The sequence below is a fragment of the Puntigrus tetrazona genome, chromosome 16, assembly GCF_018831695.1.
Source record: "Puntigrus tetrazona isolate hp1 chromosome 16, ASM1883169v1, whole genome shotgun sequence".
In the NCBI taxonomy this organism is placed as follows: domain Eukaryota; kingdom Metazoa; phylum Chordata; class Actinopteri; order Cypriniformes; family Cyprinidae; genus Puntigrus; species Puntigrus tetrazona.
In genome coordinates, this window is record NC_056714.1 from 15,258,635 (window position 1) to 15,277,329 (window position 18,695).

The following is an 18,695-nucleotide window of genomic DNA, read 5'->3' on the forward strand; positions in this document are numbered from 1 at the left end:
AAATTATTACTTATTTGAGTATTTATTTATTATTTCTTTGTTAATTTTTACACAATTTGTTTTTTTCAAAACAACTGAAAGCATATAAAATTAATTGTTGCTTGCAGTAAAACATACTTTATCTAAATTAATTTAAATATTATTATACATTCACGTGCTAAAACAACTAAAACTAAAACATTAAATAAATAAAACCTAGGCATATTGAAAACGTTATATAAAAACTACATTCTGCAACTTTAAAAACTAAAATGTAACTAAATGTTAAGAGCAGACAGTTAATCTACAATAATTTACAACTTATTCTCTAAAGGAGTATTTCAAGTATGATTACGCTGAAGATACTTGGTAAAATTCTTAAAAATATAATACCATTTATCATTTAATACTAACAGTTTTTCTCCTGCTCAAAAAAAAGGAGGCTCTAAATTAATCTTTATTCGAGGTTAGTGACAAACACAAGAAGACACAAATAATGTTGATGCCCTTCTGCATAAGAGAGACTTGACTCTTCTTTTGGAACTGCTTCATTCACATGAGTCACTGAAATGAAATAAACCAATATTAAGGACATGTAGGAAAGAGCTTTTGATTATGGTGTAGCTGGCTCAGCTGTAATGCTATCTGTTCAACACGATGTGATATAAACTGTGATGTCACAGTTATTGGAAAAGCTACATTATTATTGAAACAGCTGAGCTACTGACATGCTACTAAAATTGAGTTAGTAGATCCAACAAAAGCCATTTGCTATTTGGTGTACCTTGGCATTTGCTGGGTCAGAGTGAACTAGCGTTCAGTTGAAGGTCAGCCTCAGACAGGAGCTTTCTCTAATTGTTTTTGCATTGTTAGGATGCAGCATCGCAGCTCGGTGTGTCAGTTGATGTGACTGATGAATTTTCTGCTGTAATGGATTTTATGATAGATGGCTGTGCGTTTTTCAAGCAGGGTTATCTCGGCTCTCCTTTAGATGGCTGGTTGATGTCTCTGAATATCGTGTATCTCTTCAGCTTTGTGCTTAAGAGAGACTGAAGAATGACTGCTGCGGCTGTCAAGTGTTTGATAGTTCAAAGTTTGAGTTTTGTCCTTGGTTGCCATTAAAATAACCCGAAACAGGTGAAAAGAGTCCGGCCGTACTTTAATTTGAATGGCTGATTGGAGAGGGTAATCACTTTGTCCTTTGAAAGAAGCTCTTGTTTCAAAGAGATGTAAATGCTAATTCTCTTTCCTCTCATGTGCTGTTTTATCATTAATGATCTCGTGGTCCATCTTAGCTCAGAGATCTCCGCCTTCCCTCTGGAGAGCTGCCCTTTATGTGACTTTTATGTAAAACAAATCAATAATAATGATGACGATAATGAATATTGTTGTTTTCAGTCAAGTATAGATGAAATAGCAGACAAACAAACAGTGGCAGCACTTCTTGCTCTTCAAACTTTAGATTCAAACCGAGCTGAAAATGTAAAAAAAACAAACCTTTTTTCTTCCTGTAGATTTCAGCCAGAGCACACCTAGTATTTTACAGTCGTAATAGTTCAAGTCACAGTGGTTGTTTTTGCACAGCCGCTTTGCATAACTTTTGATCTCAGCCAGTTGTATTAATTTACAAATGAAACCGCTGCAACAAATAAAAGAGAAACTGTGAGCTTTTGATTGTCTTAATATGAATAAGACCACCATAAGGGACTCAGCATCTTATACTACTTTCTTGAGGATGAAAATATGTCCTCTTTATTTGGAATGTGAAGAAGCTAAATTGGTTTTAGAACAGTTAAGACAAATATTGTAAAGAAAACCATTAGCCTTTTAACAATGAAGTTTGTATTTATATAAAAATACTGTTCTACTTCTCTTTTCATATGTAACAGCTTTCAGTCTTTATAAGCATTTGATGTGTATTCAACAACCCGCCTTATCTAAGAAACTTAATAATAAAATTACTAATTGACATCAGAGTTCTGTGAGTGTGCCAATTTGTTTATTGAAGGGTTATTAAAACCAAAACAAAAAAAGAAAGAACAACAACAACAGAGCTGTGCGAAATCAAACAATCGTTAGGTAAAATAAATGTAAACTTTTTTCAAGCTAGTTTTCCATTAATGTGACTTTCACTAAACTTATAAAAACAAAAAACAGAACATATAAAAATAAACAACATAGCAAAATAACAATAATACAAAATATTAAAAACCATACTAGTATCTCTATAATAGTTACACTGGAAAAATAGCACAGTTTTTTCTATATATTAACTTTAAGGAAGTAATTTTGTTCAAAGAGACCGACAAAACTAACAAATAAAATTCATTTCAGATCATTTTATTATTTTATTTACTTTATTTCATGTTCATGATATAATGTTTACCAGTTTCCAAGCATTATAAGCCACTTCTATCAATCATCAAAAGCTTCTCGAAACTACTTGTAAGTCGTCGAACTTCATCTAGTGACAGTGATGAATGACATCCACGTTTTTCTCTTTTCAGGTGCATTTTAACACACGGTTTGTGATGAAGACCTTGATGACCATATGCCCGGGCACGGTGCTGCTGGTCTTCAGTATCTCCCTGTGGATCATTGCTGCCTGGACCGTAAGAGTGTGTGAGAGGTGAGGGAGAGAACTAACGTTAGGAAGAATGAACAAATGAATCATTGTGTTTCCAGCTGCACCATTCTGTCTAGACGCTGTCAAGTTTCTTATGCTTAATGAGGACTCACCTGAATCCTCACCAATAAGTGGCACTGCCTGGAAGATAACACACCGCTTGAGGTGTGCAAACACACATCCTCTCTTCTGCGGGGAGGAAAAGAAACCAGAGAGAAGGAGGGATCGAAGGAAAGAAAGAGACGGAATGAAGCACTTTCATTCACACCCTGTCTATAAACGGCGCTCTTCCTCCTTCAGATGCTTGTGCACTTCGGGCAGCAGCCAATCGCGACGTGCATCAACAGATTTCCCATGTTGCGTCTTAAAAGGGTCGCAGGATAAACTAGGCCCTCAGGCCAGTAAGTGGGTGTTTCCGACTCTTACCAGACGTGTTGTTGTGGTTACAAACTCTAAATGCGTGTTAGTCTCGGAGTAGACGCTTTAAAATGTTGAGGGTTCCCCGGATTGGGGACCTGAGGTTTGATGATTATGATCAGGCTTGAGCGGCGTGGTATGAGTGACGGTTTGCGCATTTGAATTGCCACATCTGATCAAGGCAGCGTTGTTGTGAGATGAGCCTACAGGGATCTGCTCTATTTTTATGCACTGCACTCAAAGTCATCATGTTAAAGGCCCTTTCCAGAGGAGGAGTCTCCCTGCAGGCTGTGTGCTGCTCTTACTCAGTCCAGCACACACACAGTGGACTTCAGACCTTCTGCTAAGTGGATGATCTTATTTTAACTACGTTCTTGCGAGGTTGATACAATGCCTTAAAGCAGTGGTTCCCAACCTTTTCTTGTTTGAGGCACCCTTGGAAAGCCTTTCAAAAGTTCCCGGCACCCTTATAAGGAAATATATATTTAAAATCTCAGTAGCTTTTTTATTATTATTTATTTATTTGTTTCATTTCGAGAGTTTGCATGCAACAACACCTTATACCTAGTCCTAGATGATATGAGAATACTGTTTACACTGATTCTGCCATAATAAAAAAATTTTGTTGAAATTTTATGCACCCTCAAAAGATCTCACGGCACCCCTTAGTGCCGCGGCACACCGGTTGGGAACCACTGCCTTAAAGGGTTACTTCATCCAAATATGAAAATTCCTTCATTAATTAGTCCATGTGTCATCAGTAGTTCAGCTCTAATATTATGAAGCTATGAGAATATTTTATATATATACTTATATATATATAAAGTTTTAGGAAGGGTTAGGATAGATGTAGGGAGGACTTTATTGTCCCAATAAGGGTGTCAACAATGGCATCTATTTAGTGATTTGAATTAAAATTGACATTTACACTTGCATTCTGTTTTATAATGTACATCAGTACTGAGGTGCAGATAATTGGCACTTGCAATAAGTAGTATAGCAGAAAATTATATTTGCAAGTAAATAATGCTGCTATTATTAATTAGTATACATAGAATCCATTGCTATTTTCACTTAGTGTAAATAGCATATCACTGAAGAATGTGACTACACTTAGTGCAAATAGTCGCTGCCTTCATTTATTTAATTTTTTTTTGTTTTTTGTTTCATGCTGAATCAAAGGTATAACAAACAATTAAGAAGTTTCTCAAGAAGCCTGTGGGTACGCAGTAAGATTTTCCTTCACAGTGCTTTGCAAATCAGATTAAGGAATGGAAACGTATGAAAGTGTTTGATGCAAAAACTTTGATGTGATATTTGTGCCTATTTCACATCCAGTTATTGCTTCTCCATACCTTCCACAGGCAGAACCTGTTCAAAGTTTCCTTCAATAATCAAATCTTTCCCAACTGAACCTCTTTTCTCTCTCTCTTCCCCTCTCTCTCTCTCTCTCTCTCTCTCTCTCAGGTACCATGATGCTCAGGATGTGACCAGTAATTTTTTAGGTGCAATGTGGCTCATCTCCATCACCTTCCTCTCCATTGGATATGGAGACATGGTGCCTCACACCTACTGTGGCAAGGGAGTGTGTCTGCTCACAGGAATTATGGTATAAACACACACAAATAGCACAGAGGTTTCACACCCACGGCAGCTAGGGATAGTCTAAAGATATGTTTTCCCAAACCTGCACACCAACCGCAGTCTCACCAACCACGTCTGTTAGCAAACATTAGGACACACTAGCATGCAAACATCGAGTGTTTTTAGGACGAATCCCTTTGTGTATTCTGGGACAGCACATTTGTTCAGCTTTGCGGCTGTTGTGGGCTGCCATTGTTCTGCCTGATTAGCTTAAAGTACAATAGCATTAGCTTAATGTAAGCCCCAGGTATTTCTTATTATAATCTCTCTTTCAGAGCCTTTACAGTATGTCTCTGAGCAAGAAGAAATGCTTGACAGGTGGTGTATCGCAACGGTTTAGATGTCTTTATTTTGATGTTGAGTTTGCAGATTGTAAATGTCTGTTAGTAGAGGTCACTTTCTCTTGTTTCTCTCCTCTCTCTGTTGTCGTGTTTGGAGTATTTGTTCTTCCTGTTCACATACTGTCAGTTTCAGTGTCTCTAAATATCCTCTCAGAGAGACTACAGAGGAAAAACGTGGTTAATGTGATGTGACGGTTCTTTTTCTGTTTGTTTTCATTTGGAGAGTTTTTTGAGATTGTTCCCTCTCGATTACACACACACACACACACACACACACACACACACACACACACACACACACACACACACACAATCACACAGCAGATGGGTCAAAAGCAAATAAGAATGTGCATTATAAAGAAAAGGAAACCCTAATTTAAACACATTTGACAAATTTATTTTGGAAAAAAAAAACATTTGGTAGCACTTTTACTATTACTATACATTTGGTGTACACTTTACACTTTGACTATTACTAACATAGTGGCTGTTTATTAGTGCTTGCAAAGCACATATCCTTAATAACCATATTCTATATCCCTAATCCTACTTAGTACATAAACTTATTAATAAGTAGCAAATTAGGAGCAAATAGAGACAAAAGTCATTAATAAAGTGACCAAACATTTTTAACATTTTAAATAATTTCATGATATTGTGTAAAATATATAAAATCAATACCAAGTTTTTTTATTTAATTTAATTATTTAATTAATTTTTTTCTAACCTTTTTCTCAAGTTTTTATAACCTGTATCTCAAGGTTTTTTTATATTTTTCAAGACTTAACTTACTGACCTAGAAACACAGTCAAGCGAGTCACTCCTATATCTATATATATATATATATATATATATATATATATATATATATATATATATATATATATATATATATATATATATATATATATATATATATAAATGATTAATCACAATTAATTGCTTAGTTTTTATATATATATATATATATATACTGAATATACACAGTACACTTACATATATTATACAAACAAAAACGTATATTGGATGCAATGTATTACTATTATTCGTTGGACAGCACTATATAAGAATTGATAATGTTAACAAAAGATTATGCCAAAATGTTTAATAAGGATTTCTTTTGATGAATTACATTTTAATGAGGCATTTTGTGTTCCCTATAATATCAGGACAGCTGTATCATCTTGACATTTTTAGCTTCATGCTCCCTCAAATTAATTTAAAATGAAAAACATGCTTATCATAAAGCAGACATATTGAAGTAATTATAAGTATGACGTCTATTTGTTTAATGCGTTTTGAATAAATGATTAGATCTGGCATAAAAGAAACAGCAATGTGTCATTGACCCAGATAACACTGACATGTTCTCACAGTCTCAATTGTCTGAAAGGGCAGCTAATGTTTCAAACCGCTTGTGTTCCTTCCATTTTTAAATGTGAGCTGCTAAATAGATGAAGCATTACAGAACAGGTATTAGAGAAGCAGAGAGAGAGAAAGAGTGTTGGATGTGATTTCTTTTACTGTTGAGAGTGATTGTAATGACTTTCTATAGGCAGAATTATGGGACTTGTTGCTATGACAACATGGAAGGCCAACTCCGTTAGACTGTACCACTGCCCTGCGGGAACGGGAGTGTTTAGGCAGGGCTTTAGATTGCCAGTCTCTTGGTGCTGCTCGAGGATTTAGGGATGCAAGGAGCACCTGTCTTTCCTGTCTGCAAATTCAGATGTGGAATTTAGGACATTATATATCAATATAGCATCTTTAATAACTCACTTCCTCATTCGAACACCAGCTAAAGGCTAATGGATTATTATAGCTGAGCATCATAACTGAAGATTCAGCATTGTCAGCTCTAACACAATGTATTTTGGTCTGAGGGCAGGTGACATTAATAGTCTTCACATCCGGAAAGAGGTGAAATATTAACTGCAATGCGGATAAGTGATTCTCTTTTATCACTTTAAGAGATGAATGGGGTTATACAAGCTGCCATATGGCAAAAACATATACACACTTTATCAATGTCCTAGAGGGGTTTTCCGTGGATGGTGGTCATGTTTTATTAAGTGCTGAATATGGGCAACAGAAGTGCTTCTTGAAAATGGGCTTTTTTGTTTTATATTTATGCCTTGTGAAATGGGTGTAGGGTATTTTTGGATTGACGTTTCTCTTCTTTATGTCCTACAAGTTGGTTTAAAAACATTCCATTAATGTCACACACACACACACACACACACACACACACACACACACACACACACACACACACACACACTGTACACATATACGGCATGCATAGTCATAGGAAGCACACACACTTTCATTAGTGACTTTTTAATTCACATCTATTTCTTATTAGTAGTTCTGCGACCTCATTAACACCTTCCCTCCTCTTCTCGTATCTTTACTCTCCATCTTTTTTTCCCCAGACCTCTTCTCTTTCTGCACGGAAATATTGTTTCTCTCTTCTTGAACTGAAATTTTATTCCTCTCTCCCTGCCTGCATCACTCCAACTCTTCACCTCTAAATGGGTTTATTTCCTCATTTTATCGCAACCCGCCTCAATCTCTTTTCATCTGCGTGCCTCTACCACTTTGGTGTAGCTGATGGTGATATCTTCAGTTTACACCTTAGTGATGTGTAAATGGGAATACACCTTGTGTGTGTGTATGTGTGTGTTTTGTATCACCCTGGTCTTTCCAGTAATACCCAGTCTAAATTAGAAAATCTCAATCTCTTGTCAGGGTAATATTTAATCTATATATTTATTAGGTCAGTCACAATATTATATTTTTCACACCATGGTTGTTATGGCCAAAAGAATTCATGATATTGATATATCGTGATATCTATAGAATATAGTAATAATACTGTTTACTGTATATTTGATCAATACATTGCAGCCTGGTGAGCTTAAGAGAAAATCGTTTAAATTTGTACAGGGCCCAAACATTTATATAATATCTCAAAAGGAGGTATTATTTAAACATCAAAGCTGTTACATGTTAGGTAAAGATTAGACATTGGCTCTCTTTCACACTTAAAAACAAAAACCTGTACAACCAGAAATAGTCTTTAAAAAGGTTTTTTTTCCTTTTGGTCATGCCTCGTCTCCCCAAGGGTACCATGTATACAGAACTGCCACTGCTTTCTCTGCTTAAAAGAAATAGGTGCATGATGCCACAGAATGTAACACCGCAAAAAATCCTAATAGCCCTAAAATTGTCCTCATTTTCTTAAAGCAAAAGACATTTTTTTCTTATTATATTTTTTTCTTACGATTTTCCCTGACATATTTGTAATTTAGCTCCTTTTACTTAAACCACTTTACAAACATCTGCTTGATTGGTCGTAAATGGGAGTTAATGTTTCCATAGCTTATCCATTGGAAATCATTTGTTTATAATCATTCCTGTTGTTCCATGTAGCCTATGCTAATGAGACAAGTATGTAATGTTTTCATGTGTCTGTGTGTGTGTGTTCTCTCACCTTGACCTTGTTTCTTGTCTCTCGCAGGGAGCAGGATGCACTGCTTTGGTAGTTGCTGTGGTAGCCAGGAAGCTTGAATTGACAAAAGCAGAGAAGCATGTGCACAACTTTATGATGGACACACACACAGCTCACGAAACGGGTAAACACACACACACACACACACACACACACACACACACACACATCACTAAATGTACACTTCTTTATTCTCAAAAAAGCTTATGCATGTACTAGTTTTCTCTCTTTGGTCCTTTTAAATTTTTGATGTACTTGAAGGACTCAGAAATAGCTCTCTGTATCAAATATGTAGGCAACATCATGGCCGACATCAGTGACTAGAAGGCTGGTGATCAATAACTGCAACGCAGATTAAAAAAAATCACTTTAGCAGTGAAGTGCTGCTTCAGATGAGCAGCTACAGTAAATGCCTTCCTGAAAAAAGAGGATGAAAAGCGAGCTTGTTTTTAAAAAGTTTATTACCTCACGCTCACCCAATTGCCTCAGTTTAACAGGCTGTCGGGGGAAGAGAGAAAGAGAGATCGATAAATGCTGTAGCGTTACTGTGGCAATAATCCTTGTGCGTTGGGTTTGCAGCTACTATGGTTACAAACCTCTACTAAAAGAGAAAAAATGCGCTCGCAACTTTGACCTCACAAACCTGTTGCTGTGGAGACATGGCGGCAAATGGTTTACCTTTAACTGGATGACAGGGTGCAGGCTGTTCCTCCTCGCCTCGCTGTCAGAAGGAACTGACAGTATGGCGAAGACAGACAGGCTTCTCAGCCCGGAATTGTTTTCCACAATCTACCTTTAAATAGAAATGCTAATGTGCTCTTTATAAAGTGTTCCAATTTTCTAATCATGTTGGTAGGCTACCATTTTCACAAGTTTTCATAAGAGGTAAATATATTCGATGCACTTCCTAACTTATCACACTTGTAAAAGTCAGTCTTCAAGAATAAATATGCATTCATGAGGGTAAAAAACATTTTTTTTTTTAAATGCAATTATTGTTTTTAAAGGTTATCATGTGATGAACACACAGTGCAATGTTCTTTCAGTTTAGCCACTTTTAACTACCTGTTTATTCCTGTCTTAGCTCATGGCATGAATGCACCTTGGTGCATTTTTTAGCGAGACACGAAATACGAACCCAGAAGTACACATCACTGCAATTTTCAAAAGAAATGAACACTAGAGGCAATAAAACTCGACACCTTTTATTCCCTTTTACAGTTTTGATTAATAAAGTGTAATTTTTGCATTAATTACTTTAAGAATATCATGTTATGACAAAACAACATTAATATGCTGGGATATTTGAAAACTGGTGCTTTTGAATGTTAGGATCATACATATCCAGCTTCATATCTATGGGTTTTCATAGATAGGTGAGTTTATTCAGTACACACAGGATCTTAATTGCACAAAAGATTCTTTATAGTGGAAAATGATTCTTTAGATTATTAAAAAATCTCTTAGAAATTGGTAAAAATGTAGCAAGTTCTAAAAATACATAACAGAATCAAATAGCTCCATTACCTTTATTGTAAAAGTGTAGTGCATATCCTGTAGACTTTTTTCTTTGTGAAATGTTCTATGATTGAATCGGCGAGCTGGTGTGGCAGCTGCTGTAATGGTAAGGCTTCAATTTACCACAGTCAACAACGACGGCCCGGACTTCATTACAGTTCCCTGCCCTCTGTCTCGTTCTGTTTGACGTCCACTTGCAACTGCTTTGACCTCTCTGACAGTCTCTCTCTCGGTCTCTTGTCTCTGATTGATTGTACTATACCTAGTAGTAATTGCCATGTGAAAAAACTATGCAGCAATACTGTATGAAGAGGTCAGTGTGGTTGGTTAGGATGTTGACTCTTAAACACGCATAATAATCAATCAAACTGTAGTTGGAGGCAACGGTTTGTTGATTAACTTGTGTAGAACAGTTTCGATTAAATCAGTTGTTCTCAACCAGGGACTGTTGACAAAGTACCAAGAGGATCTCAAGTACAAAGCACCTCAAAAGTGTATTTAAAATCAGACAAAACAAACATTAAAATAGTAAACAGTAAGTAATAGTCGTATGCATGTAAATAAGTAAATAATACTGTGTGATCTAGTTTGTATATTTAGGAGATGTAAGAAAGCTGTTCTGTACCATTATTTATAATGAATATAAGACTGCTTGTTATTTGGATTTCAGATGCCTGTAAACGCCACTTGTAGACTGCTCAGAGCATCCCTGCCTAAATTATATCTGGTATCATCTTTCTCCCTCTCTCATTTTCTAACTTGCCCTGTCTCTGGTTCTTCTCATAAATGAGACCTGCATTGAGGTTGGGCCAGAGCCCCTACTCTTGTATTATTAAATACACTGACCACTGTTAATTAATCAGAGCTGCACAGGGCTAAATCCAGACACAGTGCTTAAAAAAAAGCTTGGTGCTGCCCTATGGGTGGAGGAATACTGTCAAATCAGGAGCTTATTAAAAGCGGGAAGGTTCTATCGTCCCTCCGTTGCCCACCGAGGATGTAATTGTTCTTTCTCCGAAGCGGCGCTCCTTTGAAGTCTCCTCATTCATTTTTCTTCACCAGATTTTTTTATTCAATTTTGTCCTTTATTTGCTCTCCCTCTCTTTTCTGGTGCCATATGTGAGATTTAGAGAGCATTCGTGGCTTGAGGACATCACACACAAATCTTTCAATGCACAAGAAGGCCTGCAGTGGAAGAGCCTGGAGTTAACTGTATTATTTGAAACTTGAAACATTACATTATACCATTGTATTACTGTCCAAAAACCTGCATCTTATTCACTAACCACCTGCAGTCCCATCTAACCAGATGCTAAATGCGCTAGCATAGCACTGTGCTATGTTAAAATGTGTTTTTGTAGTGAATCAAGTGCTAAAAATGCAGACTGAGTTTGCAAATAAATCCTGAATGAATATAATTTTACACTTCGCGTTGTAACAGTACAGTGACTAATATTAAAGTCACCTTATCACTCTAAAATTTGCACAAAAATTTGTGCATTTTGCCCCTAATGGCAGCCCCTCAGTTTTAAAATTGTTCTTAAAGCAGCCGTCACCTATTTTTCACCATGGTAATGTGAATAGATAATATATATATTTACCACCGAAAGAAAAGTATTTTTAAGCCTAATAAGTGTTATAATAAAATAATTGTTTCTGACATAATTATTTATAAACACATTTCTTTAGTCTTTAAACAAGTCCTTCAGGAGTCTTTAAAGACGCTGGAAACTCTCACATCACAATCATCGTCTTAATTAGATTACATCACTTTTTGTCGGATGGTCACATATGGTTTAATTGTAAAAGTTTGAATATTTTAACCAATTTGAGGCTCACATTTTCACACATGCATGTGACTGCTACCTTGCATATCCATTGGAAATTAATGACTTCTTGTCTGTTGTCAGAATAGAGTTTCCGTCCTTCAAAACTTCACCACAAAGATATAAAGATATCTTGTAACAGCTTTAGAGTTGACCCTCTTTTATTGGCCATTGCTGGTCTGGGGCCTACATAGTGAATTGACCGGATGACAGAATTATGTGCTACAAAATCTGTTGTCAGATCACTCTGGAGTATCTCCCAAGAGGACCTTTAATTTGGCAGACGTTTGGGTTTGTGTGTGTGTATTGGCAAAGCAGAGCTTATACTTGTGATTACTTTTTCCTGAGGTGCTTTTCCTGTTGCTAATATTGTTGTTATGGTGACATGTTCCCTCAGATAAAGAACGCAGCGGCGAATGTTTTACGAGAGACTTGGCTCATATACAAGCACACCAAGCTGATGAAGAAAATTGACCACTCCCGCGTTCGCAAGCATCAGAGGAAGTTCCTCCAAGCCATTCACCAGTGAGAAAAACAACCTCCCATCACAGACACACAGCTTTACACCGCAAACGTACTCAAACTCTTATCTACACACTTAATATTCTCACATTGATCACACGTACAGACCGTCAAATATGCTAAGTGAGCTTTAGCAGTGTAAGCTAAAACCGCACAAAAAGCATTTGAAGTGCTTTGCATTTGGGCTGAGTGCTAGTTGGCATGTCTGACCTGCCCACAGACACCGTATCTGAGAAAAAAAACCCAAGACAAATATCTTCAAGACATCTGAAAGTGGCAGCTTTTTCTTATAAACTACTATAGTAAGCCATGGTAAACAACCAATTATTTGTTGTTTTGCTACACTAAGCATAGTTTAATCATGGTATTTGTAACTTCATAAAGGATTGTAAAAAGCCATTCATACAAACAATAGCTATAGCAAAAATGTTTTAAGAATTGTTAATAAAAACATCCAATCAGAATCTACATGACTTCAAAGAGCTTGGATCAAAAGTGTCAGCCTGCACTGCATTGCACACTTATAATAAACTAAATATTCTTATCTATTGCTATACTGATTGTTATTGTCTGTGTGAACCTAAACTTAAACGTTTTAGACATTTCAACATTCGTGCCCCCACTGTTTGGAACATTTTTATTGCATTTTAGTTAGTGTGAATAAGATTTCATAGAGAAAGTTGACCCAAAAATGAAAGTCATGTCATTTACTCACCCTCATTTTGTCCCAAACGTTTTGGTTTTGGGTGAACTTTCCCTTTAAGACCAAACAGATGCCTCTGTCAGGCTGGTTGCTTTGGCAGTAGACTGGACGAATATGTAAGCACTAATGCTAATACGGTTAGAGCTAGCTTGATACATTTACATTATGTATTCCCTGTTGAAAAAACCCCGCATATGCTGGTTAGGTGTGTTTTAAAGCATAAATGCTGCTTTGAGCTGTTTTAAGCTCAGGTCCTTAGCTGGTCATGAGTTGCACCATCAGAATTAATTAGCTGAACAAATATTACATCACCTAATAATATTCATAAGCACATCCAATTTGGTAAAACGTCTCTCTGATTTGTCAGATTGTCAATACACTGCTATAGTTTGTTACTGTTCGCTTGGCGAAACTGTGACTGCTGTATCAGCTTCTTTGACTGTTAGCTTGCTGATGCTAATGCTATCCTCTGTGTGGGTGCCCACCACACCACACACATACTCATCATTTGAAGAAGTCTAATCCTCCTGTCACTGTTTTGTCATGGCCCAGGCCGCCAATTTTAATGGCTCCTTTCAAAGCGAAGCCTTTCTTTTAAAGAAATCCCACACTTGTGGAATCCTTTTAAGTCTTACGCTTTTAGGATTTACGCCATAATTGCATATTCATCTTGGGGGATTCTCATCAACAACAAACAAATAAAGAAAACAAGATGATTAAGTTAATTAGCTATTTGAGGTTTACAATTGAGGGCTGTTGGTGCTCGAGAGATTAGAAGGAGGTCTAATGGGTTGTGTGTGTGTGTCTGTTTGTTTAGATTACGAAGTGTTAAAATGGAGCAGAGAAAACTCAGTGATCAAGCCAATACCCTGGTGGACTTATCAAAGGTAAGACTACTGTACATGCACACACATCAACACAAATCACAGACATGGTCGCACATCAGAGCCCACGCATATGCACGTTACATCTGTTAGGAAACAGTAGACACCCACACACACTTTCAATGACATTGTGTTCCCTTTCCTGCAATTTTACCATGCCCACATACACACACTTTATAACGCCCAAGGCTGCAAGAACATCGACTGCAACACATAATGCTTGGTGACACACACATACCTTTGCTTTCCCAAATATATCTCAGCATTCAACTGTTTCCATGCTGACCCGTTTGTTTCTGTGGCTTTGTGTCTCCTAGCAACCTGAACAAGTGTTAAAGCAGGGATGACAGTGGGAGCGAGGAGACGGGGAGAGGGTGGGAGGGGAGAGAGACAGGAAGCTGAAGAATGACAGAAAATGTGTGCAATTCAAGATATTTTTTCGTGATTGCTGTGTGTGTTTGGGCATTTTTTTTATGAATGTATCTAGTGTTTTTATTTCTATTATGTGCTTTTTTCTAAAAGAGAGTGAGTTGTCATGCGTTCCTAGCCTGTGTAGCATTTTCTTTTTGGGTATTTGAAGGTGTAGCGCAGTGTACATGTTGTGAGTCTGCCTTTTTTGTGCTTTGTATGAGAATCAATTCATTTGGGTTGCTCAAGGTACATTTTGTTGCATGCTCTCTTCTTTTTTAAGCATTTTTTTCGTTAAATGTTCTTTATTTAAAGGGGTCATATGATGTTGCTAAAAAAACATTATTTCGCGTATTTGGAGTAAAGCAATGTTTTATGCGGTTTAAAGTAAAACAAAAAAACAACATTATTTTCCACATACTGTACATTCGTCTAAGCCCTGCCTTTCTGAAACGCATTGATTTTTACAAAGCTTGTTGTTCTAAAAAAAAGTGAGGTATTCTCTGATTGGCCGGCTATGCGGTACGTTGCGATTGGCTGAATACCTCAAGCGCGTGACTGAAATTTTACTCCCATTACCGTAACGTGATGCTGTTTCCTGGTGCTATGACACAAAAACAACAAAAGCCATTTCAAATGTTGCATTTTGTAGCGACCAGTGGAGACATAATTACTGTTTATAATGAGTATTTTCTTTTTACGCATTGCGTTGCATCGCACCATCGTAACCATAACACTATGTCTGCATTAATGATCAGAGAAAGGACAAACAACAAGCACTACACTACACTGCTCAAAACTCGTGTTTGAATAGTAGGAATTTCTTTTATTAAGACAATGTAATTATTTAAAGGTTGTGAGTCAAAAGCGCCAGACTGTCCTTGCAGAGTTGGAATTGCCTCACTTTATAGCCTGTGTGCACAGGCATGGGTTCAAGAATAAGTTCTCTGTAAATGCGCAGCAAACACCTGAATATTTGGGATGAACTGTTCTGGAACAGTGTTATAAACCACTGATTTATAGTTGTGTCCTCTTTTGGAAGCTTTATAAAGTAGTTTCAATTTCACAGCGAAAAACAGCATCTCCACGACATAGCACTGGCAACAACACTACAGTGAGAATAATGTCTTTTTGCGTAAACATTTGGGCAGCGTTATGAAAATAAAGCCACAGTGTAACAGAGAGAAGTGGGGGCAGGTTAAAACAAGCCGTTTTAGGAAGCCCTGGTCAAGATTTATCTTCTATAAAGAATTTTTCTTTAGTTCTGAGACTCTAGTCTTTGCAACGTTAGATATCTTAGACATAAATAGCTTGTAACACCACAAAGAGAAAAGCAAACTTGAAATCACATCATATGACCCTTTTAACAAAAATTCACAGCAAAAATCTGTATTAAAATCAGTAACATGTAAAGTCATTTTGAGACATTTGAGAAAACAAGCGTTAATATCAAATTTGCTTCTTCTTCTTTCGTGAACATAAAACTCACAAAATGTTACTAGCTTTGTGCTTAAAACCAAGATATTTGAACTATTTAAGAAATTTGTATTGTAAAAACAATTAAGATTAAGACTACTAGACTACTGTAAGTTATTTTACAGTTCTTCAGAGGACCATATTATTTCTCAGTTGGTACCCTTTCTTTGCTTTGGAGACATTTAATTGAATTTAACTGAATTGAATTTTGTCTTCTGAAGATGTTTCTCTAAAACAAACAAAAAAAGACTATTGACATTGAATATGTATTGCATAGTTTAGATGACTTCACTTTCTCATTGAGAAACTTAAAAGGAAAAAGCAGGGAGATTATTGGAGTAATTTTCTCATATGAAAAACTGAAGAAGCTGGAGACTCTCCATTTAATCTCTGTTTAATTTTACTTGACTGTCTAGCCGAGGCATATACTCTACAAGAAATTAAAGACGAGATGAGATAAAAATGGACGTTATTTACAAAATGAACAATCCTGGTCCTATTACAAATGGTGCATCAGTGTATGTAAAAAACTATTGTCATCATAATCTTTCTTACAAATATAATAATTACTCTTTCTCTGCTTTTCTTGTTACTATTGAGTAGTGCTAACCAACAGCCAAAGCTACTCGTTTTAGCAAGCTCCATAATGGCACATACCACCCACTGTTTGCAACCCAGTCATTTTCCATCAAGTCCCATCCAATACTTTTTATTAGTCAAAAATCCCGTTTTCCTCAGAAACGCATCATATTAAAAAGCAAATGGTTTGTGAACACCATGTTGACTTTAAAAGAGATCTCGTTTGAGATGTTTTATTTCCTCTGGGTATTTATTGCTCCATTTATTATCTCAGCTCTTTCTATTTAATCTGTCTTCTGTTCTTGTACAGTATGTGTACTCCTTTTCTCTTTCTTTGACTGCCCCGAGTCGCTCGCTTTACTTTACCACAGTATTTCTGTCTAACTCGGCTCTCATTCTCTCTCCACATAGATGCAGAGCGTCATGTATGAGCTGATGTCTGAGCTGAATGACCGCAGTGAGGATCTGGAGAGGCAGATGTTAAGTCTGGAGCAGCGGGTGGAGCAGCTGACGGCCGGCTTTAACGCTCTGCCCGCTCATTTGTCGGCCACGCTCAGCGCCCAGCATGCCGCGCTCGTTCAACTGCTGCGTGAGCGTGATGCCAAGGTCTTGAGCCCCACTGTGCCCTCTGCGCTCTCACCCACCGCTGCCAGCCTGCCTCTAGCCAACCCCCCCTCCGGCTCCGGCTCCAACCCCGTCCCGACTCAGCCCACCGAGGACAGTCCCAACACCAGCAGCTCCAGCTGCTGAGATGCTGGTGCGGGAAGTTCCCTCCGGGGCAGAGAGAAACGAAGAGACGAGATGACCATACACACACATTCACATACGATGCACTGTAACTACGAGCATTACGCAGCTTAACGCCACAGAATTTACAGTATCTTGATGAAGGAGACGCTAACATTTGCACAAAAACCCTATGACGAAACTGCCATATTCCATGTAGTCCACAAGACGGACGTACTTTACTGTTACCATGAATGTATACATTTTAGAAGACACTGACTCAGACATGTTAACATGCATGGACGCTCGCTCACTCTCACACACACACACACACACGCACACTTTTTCTGATTCCGTCTTTGCTACCAAAGTGCTCTGTCTATAGTTGACTGAAACGGACTGAGGTGTTTATTGCAAAACAAGGAACTGGAGTGGTTGGGATTAGAGAGAGTATAAATAATCAACAGCTGAGAATGTTATGAAATCTGGACAGCACTTTTTACAGTCTGCAAGAGACTAACAGCCATTTGAGCAAAGCATTATTTCGGAGAGCGACGCTGAAGCCAGTCGATACATTATAAAAACCACCCCATCAAGGTGGAACAGCTGCTCACACGGAAATAACTGTAGAATGAGTGATTATAGTCATTTTCTTAGTGGAATTGCTTCTATTACAATGGTGTTGGAATAAGAGACTATTTTACTTCTGACCCCGTTCCAATGGAGAGACCATTTTGAAAACTGACTAATAGTGACATCCTGTGGCCGGAATACTGAATTACATCCGCTTGGAATATTGTACAGTATGCTATTACTGAAACTTAGCTTTGTATCGCTCAGTTTTTTACCATTAATAATTACTAACGCAGTTATAGCTCATATTTATTATAATTATAAGATAGCATTCTTCTCATTCGTCATGAAAATTATAATTGCTGTATAAAAAACGATTTTATTAATATTAATTATAGATAAGGGAGGTGCCGTTTGAGGTTGAAATTATTTTGTAATTTTATTTTACCAGAGAGAATTAATAAAGTATATATCTATACATGACTGTGTCTGTGTGCGTGCGTGTCATTGTGTGACTGAAAGACAGGATGTATGTGTAAACGTTACAGTGCCTTAACGGGTATAGATGTTATAATTGAATATTGAATTAGAGTTTTGTATTTATATATTCATGATCAAGGCATAACCTCATAAATCCATAAATATATGTTACGCTTGTAGGGTAACCATGACAACGACCGCGGGAGGTATTTTGCTAAATAGCATATAGCACGGCATGACAACTTTCATTCTGGGTTTATATATATATATATATATATATATATATATATATATATATATATATATATATATATATATATATATATATATAACGTATCACAAAAATATATAATCAATTGTTTTTAGAGGTATTTAGACGTTCACGTGTGGCACGCGCTGCTAACGTCGACGGGGTTAATCGACAAAATTACTTTTTATAACCCTTTAGAGGACGTGTAAAATTAATTGGTTTGATCAAG

At 37.0% G+C, this 18,695-nt stretch overlaps 1 protein-coding gene across 1 annotated transcript in view; it reads left to right on the plus strand.

Annotated features, from left to right (window-relative positions):
- The window catches only part of kcnn3 (potassium intermediate/small conductance calcium-activated channel, subfamily N, member 3), a 46,194-nt gene extending 27,975 nt beyond the window's left edge, over positions 1-18,219 (plus strand). The window contains 7 exon segments of the mRNA XM_043260474.1: positions 2,487-2,608; positions 4,490-4,631; positions 8,531-8,623; positions 8,625-8,645; positions 12,263-12,390; positions 13,908-13,977; positions 16,849-18,219. Coding sequence (XP_043116409.1) covers positions 2,487-2,608; positions 4,490-4,631; positions 8,531-8,623; positions 8,625-8,645; positions 12,263-12,390; positions 13,908-13,977; positions 16,849-17,187 — 915 coding nt within the window. The 3' untranslated portion in view covers positions 17,188-18,219.
- The last annotated feature ends 476 nt before the right edge of the window (positions 18,220-18,695 follow it).